The sequence below is a fragment of the Perca fluviatilis genome, chromosome 3 (genome assembly GCF_010015445.1).
Source record: "Perca fluviatilis chromosome 3, GENO_Pfluv_1.0, whole genome shotgun sequence".
Taxonomy (NCBI): Eukaryota; Metazoa; Chordata; class Actinopteri; order Perciformes; family Percidae; genus Perca; species Perca fluviatilis.
The window spans coordinates 13,402,324-13,407,019 of NC_053114.1; the positions used below are offsets into that span (position 1 = coordinate 13,402,324).

Sequence of the window (4,696 nt, forward strand, 5' to 3'; positions counted from 1 at the left end):
TGTAGCATAAACATTTTTAATTGAAGACAGAAAAGGTCATTTGTCAATTTCACACTCTAAATAGAATAATTTGCATAAATGAACAAAAAATAAAACTAACAAATACAGTTCCTTTTCAGGAAGCTTCAGTGTCTACTTGAAATCGGACGGGCGTATTGTTTACAGCCATGTTTCTAATGCTGTAGTCATCTGGAAAAAATTTACAGTAATGAAGATTTTGACATTATCTCTCATTAGTGTGTTTGTCTATCACAGATGGTTGTAAATCCTCTGATGAAACACTCAACTGACCTCAAGTGGGAATCTGTCCCTTTAACTTGAGAGCCTATTAATTGTCTGCAATTATCCATTGCAAGCGTGGGATCTGTCAGAAGCATCTCTTCTCTTCCCACATGGACAGAAATGGCATAGTGGTAAAGGTTGACTGCGACATTCACTATTTATTGCACAGTAGGGCTTCTACAGTCCAAATCTGCCATCCCACTAAAAAAAAACATCTCCGCTTTACCAAAACCCCTCCCAACTCATGTTTTTGAAGGGAAACATTTTACTTTCGTTAAAACAATGGCTTGCATACAATGTCTTGTCTTGGTTCTAGTCATGGAAAAACTAAATAATGAGACGTTTGTAAATTAGCTTGTTTAATGACCTTGTTTAAAGTGTGCTGTTCTGTAACATTGGGGAATCATCCATAGTCCCCTTGGTGCATTCAAAATGTTTAAAGTTTAGTGCAAATTTGAAGAAACAAAATTACAGAAACAAAACTAACAAACTAAGGAAATAATAAGGCAACAATTATAAATATATCAAAAATAGTCATTAGAACTATCTTTGTTACAAAAAAGGTACAAAAGTTTTGTCCTGTACCAGTGAGAGGGACATATTTTTCAGTTCCTCTACTGATTTCACAGCCTTGTATCCCAGCTGGTGAAGTACTTTTTGACAAACAGTCTGTGTGTATTCTACCATGTCATAAGACAGTTTCAAACGCCAACTCTCTGCGTTAGCTGCTGAGTCCCTCACTGTACCAAACTTATGTTTTGCTGAGGGCTCATTGCTGCCCCGAGTGTTTGCATGTATCCAGTCTTCCACGTTTTTATCCATAGGCAGCCCCAGATAGTCATAGATCTCCTTTGTCTTGAGAAGCGGATTCCTAGCCAAATCCTCATAGCGAACCAACATGTATTTCCCTTTCAGCCAATAGGGATGGTTGAGACCAGTCGAAACAGAACTGAGAAAGTCTTCACAGACAACTGTAAGCTGACTCAAGTCTAGATTATAGGGCCTTCGCCCTGTGGCCCTCCAAATACGCCACAGACGATACGTATCCCTGAATGTCTCAATCCGTGATGACAGGATACCACGCGGGTCTCTGACGAGTTGAATCACTTTGATATTCAGCCGTGGGTCTTCCACCAACGCGCGTAGATCTCCAATCTCCGGCACTCGAACAATTTTGATCGCCACGTGCCGTTTCTCGCGGCATGCCTCCGTTGCTAAGGTCATGTTCAGAGCCGCACATTTCTTAACACAGTCCCCTTCTTCAACATTCATGTCAGCAGGACCAAAGGCATCACATACAGGTTGCTGGCACAACGCTCGGCTGGCACCACGACGGAACAGTTTATCTGTGGTGTGGTTTGTGGGCGTCGGTTTGATATAACTCTCCAGGAAATAGAGGTCGCAACCGTACAGGCTACGCAGGAGGTCTCGGCTGGCGCCCAGCATCACACGCCGGTCTGCAGCATTGCGGCTGTGTGACAAACGTGGAATCAGTGTGGTCTGAACATGATAAAGAGGCTCAAACAGGTAGAATACATCCTGGTGCTGGTTGAGCAGCTGGCCAACAAAGGAGGAGCCGCTACGGGTGGTGGCCAGGACCAGGATGTGCGTTTTACGTGTGGCATTGATGGTAAAGTAAGGGTAGTCATCGCAGCTTCCACCGCCTGCTGCTCCCCGCTCAAAGGGAGGTTCTGTCTCCTGGCCCCCAGACCACAGTTCTGGGGGCTGGGCAACGGGCACAGCTGGAAAGGCTTGGAGGTGAGTGTCCGGATGGCCGTGTACTGGATGGCAATGGAGGCCAAGGCCAGCAGAATCACTGCCTTCCAGGAACATTGCATGGCTGAACCACTTCATTTAGACACAGCGGTCCATGCCAGGATCTCTCTGTGAACAAATCATGTGTTGTCTTTTTATTCTTTGAAATGATGGTATTGTTATATAATCCATTTTTTTTTTTTTTAGGTCTAACAGTTCTGTAAATATCTTTCTAGATGTTTCTACCAAGACAAGATGACTTGATGCCCTAAAATGATGATTGATTGTTACACATTTGACACTACAATTAGACACAGTACAGTGGAGAGAGGATAACTTTTCAATAAAATCTAATTTGAATGTACCAATTAATGATGGGACATCTTGTGTTGTGACTGATTTTAGAATTGAGGGTGAGTCATCAGTGGGTTTAAAATACAGGCTATAATTCATTTATGATTCTAGGGACTAAATGCTTGATTTTTATTCACTTTGGTGCTTACGTTGAAGGCAGGGTTGACGATTTACAATACCCTCAATAAGAAAAGAACAAAATTGCTGTAGCCACGAGACAGGATTATTTAATCATTTAATTTGTCTCCGTTTCTCCTTCCGGTGCTACGGCCTTATTTTTGAAAATTAAAATAGATAAAGAGAGAGAGAGTTCTTAGCCCTTTAACTTTTGGTTTCTATCCAATTAACTGACACTGACTGGCAAAAACATGTACAGCATTCTAAGAGCCCACATCACAGTGGAGTGCAAGCATAACACAGGCTATATTATTATTATTTTTATTATATATATTATTATTACTTTTTTTCATATTTTTATTTACTTTTTTTGTACCAATATTTTAAAATAGCTTTTACCTGAATATTAACATAACTATTCTGGTTAATTGTCTGTAGCATGCTTTGTTGAGTTCAAAATGCACCAAAACATATACTCATGATTTGGGACACCATATACTATAGTATACTATACTACAGACTGTAGTAGCAGACTGCAGTAGACCCTATACATCCACCCTGGCTCTCTGTCTACTCTGTCTGCATCAAATTTAAGAGCCCTTATCTAGCCAGATTGGAGAGTCTAAGCATTGTGCTTTATTCCACTTGTTCATCAGGGGATGGGGGCAGCGCCCAGAAAGGTAAACAATAGTTTAAAGCTTCACTGCCAATGTCATGTCAAGGGGAAATAATGCAGCAAGTGAATAATTAGATAATCACATAGAAAACCTGTCCCATGCAGGATACGATTTTTGAAATAATACTGTAGCATCACACACTGGGGCCTTGATGCAGGGGAGCTTTGATGGTGTAAGTAAAATAAAGGCTCACCATCATCACTTCAGGAGCCATGCACGAGACTTGTAAGGTCCAAAAAAAGAAATGATGCATCAGGGTATCTCTTCTGACTCCAAAGCACAGTGTGAAGGCGACTCTAAAAATAACATCTGAGAAAGAAAAACTAAAATTAAATCCCAGAATTGTTTCATAAAAGCGGATAGAAATCTATTTTCCTCCCACTCTGTTCGTGTGAAGGCGCTGACAATGTTGAAATAGGCTACTCCAGCAATACAAAATATACTGAGTTCTATGGCCACCGATGGCAACTCTGACGACTTGTGCTCAAAGACAGCGTTACTGCTTTCTCCTCATAGACATTTCGAATGAAAAAGCCCACTGTACTGCAGCGGGAACAGGTTAGGCTTTCTGACAGAGATTTTCCGCGATGCAGACATCCTCACCAACGCTGCGATAACACAATAACATACTCTATGAACGCATCCCACCCAGCCGCAAGTGATCTAAATAATCACTAAATTCTCTTTAAATTATTCAATTTCATGAAGCACAGTGCACTTATGGTATACATTCGCACTAACTACGTTATACCTTGTTGGTAGTTGTAGCATTCTCATGATGCGTTGTACGTCCATGAATCACGGCTGATTTCCTTTAGTCCTCAAACGTTTTTCCTCCGTGCGCTTCCTCTCGGGTAGGAGAGAATAAATGCGCCTAGGAGACCTGTATTTTCCATATAACGGTGGGGCGACTCGGTATAAGTTGAACGGTTAATTGGCGTCAGACGCAGAGAGGAAGATAGAAAAAAGTGGTGGCGTAACGTTGATGCGGTTGTGTTATTATGAAGCAGCCAGGCGATAAGGAAAGCGACAGCCGGGCTCCCCTTAAATGATGCGCAGAGTGTGTGAGGTACACAAGGAACGACTGTCTGGACCACCCCAGACCCCTCCCCCTTTCCACCTGCCTCTCCCACTCTCTCCTTCTCGCTCTCTAGCTCTCTCTTTCTCTCTCTCTGTCATTTTTTTATTCTCCCTCTCTCTGTCACCCTCTTTATCTCTCTCTCTCTCTCTCTCTCTCTCTCTCTGTGTTACGTAGACACACACACACACACACACACACACACACACACACACACACACACTTCACTATCCTCAGTCTCTTGCCTGCCACATCACACACTAACAGCACCCCACACACACACACACACAAACACACACACACACATTCAAGCAATTCAGCTCTTTTCAGCCAGGCAGCTAGTTCACATGATTCCATCAACCCTTTTCAATTTGAATTGTATGCAAATCTTTGATTGTTTTTATGAACCCACTTTTGGATCTCCCCCCCCCCT

General features: G+C 42.3%; 1 protein-coding gene across 1 annotated transcript; it reads right to left on the reverse strand.

The window, feature by feature from the left end:
* On the reverse strand, positions 1-4,292 carry chst1 (carbohydrate (keratan sulfate Gal-6) sulfotransferase 1). Its single transcript, XM_039796044.1, is given in 4 exon segments — positions 1-1,986; positions 1,989-2,166; positions 3,379-3,494; positions 3,937-4,292. Coding segments are annotated over 2 exon segments (1,284 nt in total). The 5' UTR covers positions 2,121-2,166; positions 3,379-3,494; positions 3,937-4,292; the 3' UTR covers positions 1-834.
* Between the last annotated feature and the right edge of the window lie 404 nt (positions 4,293-4,696).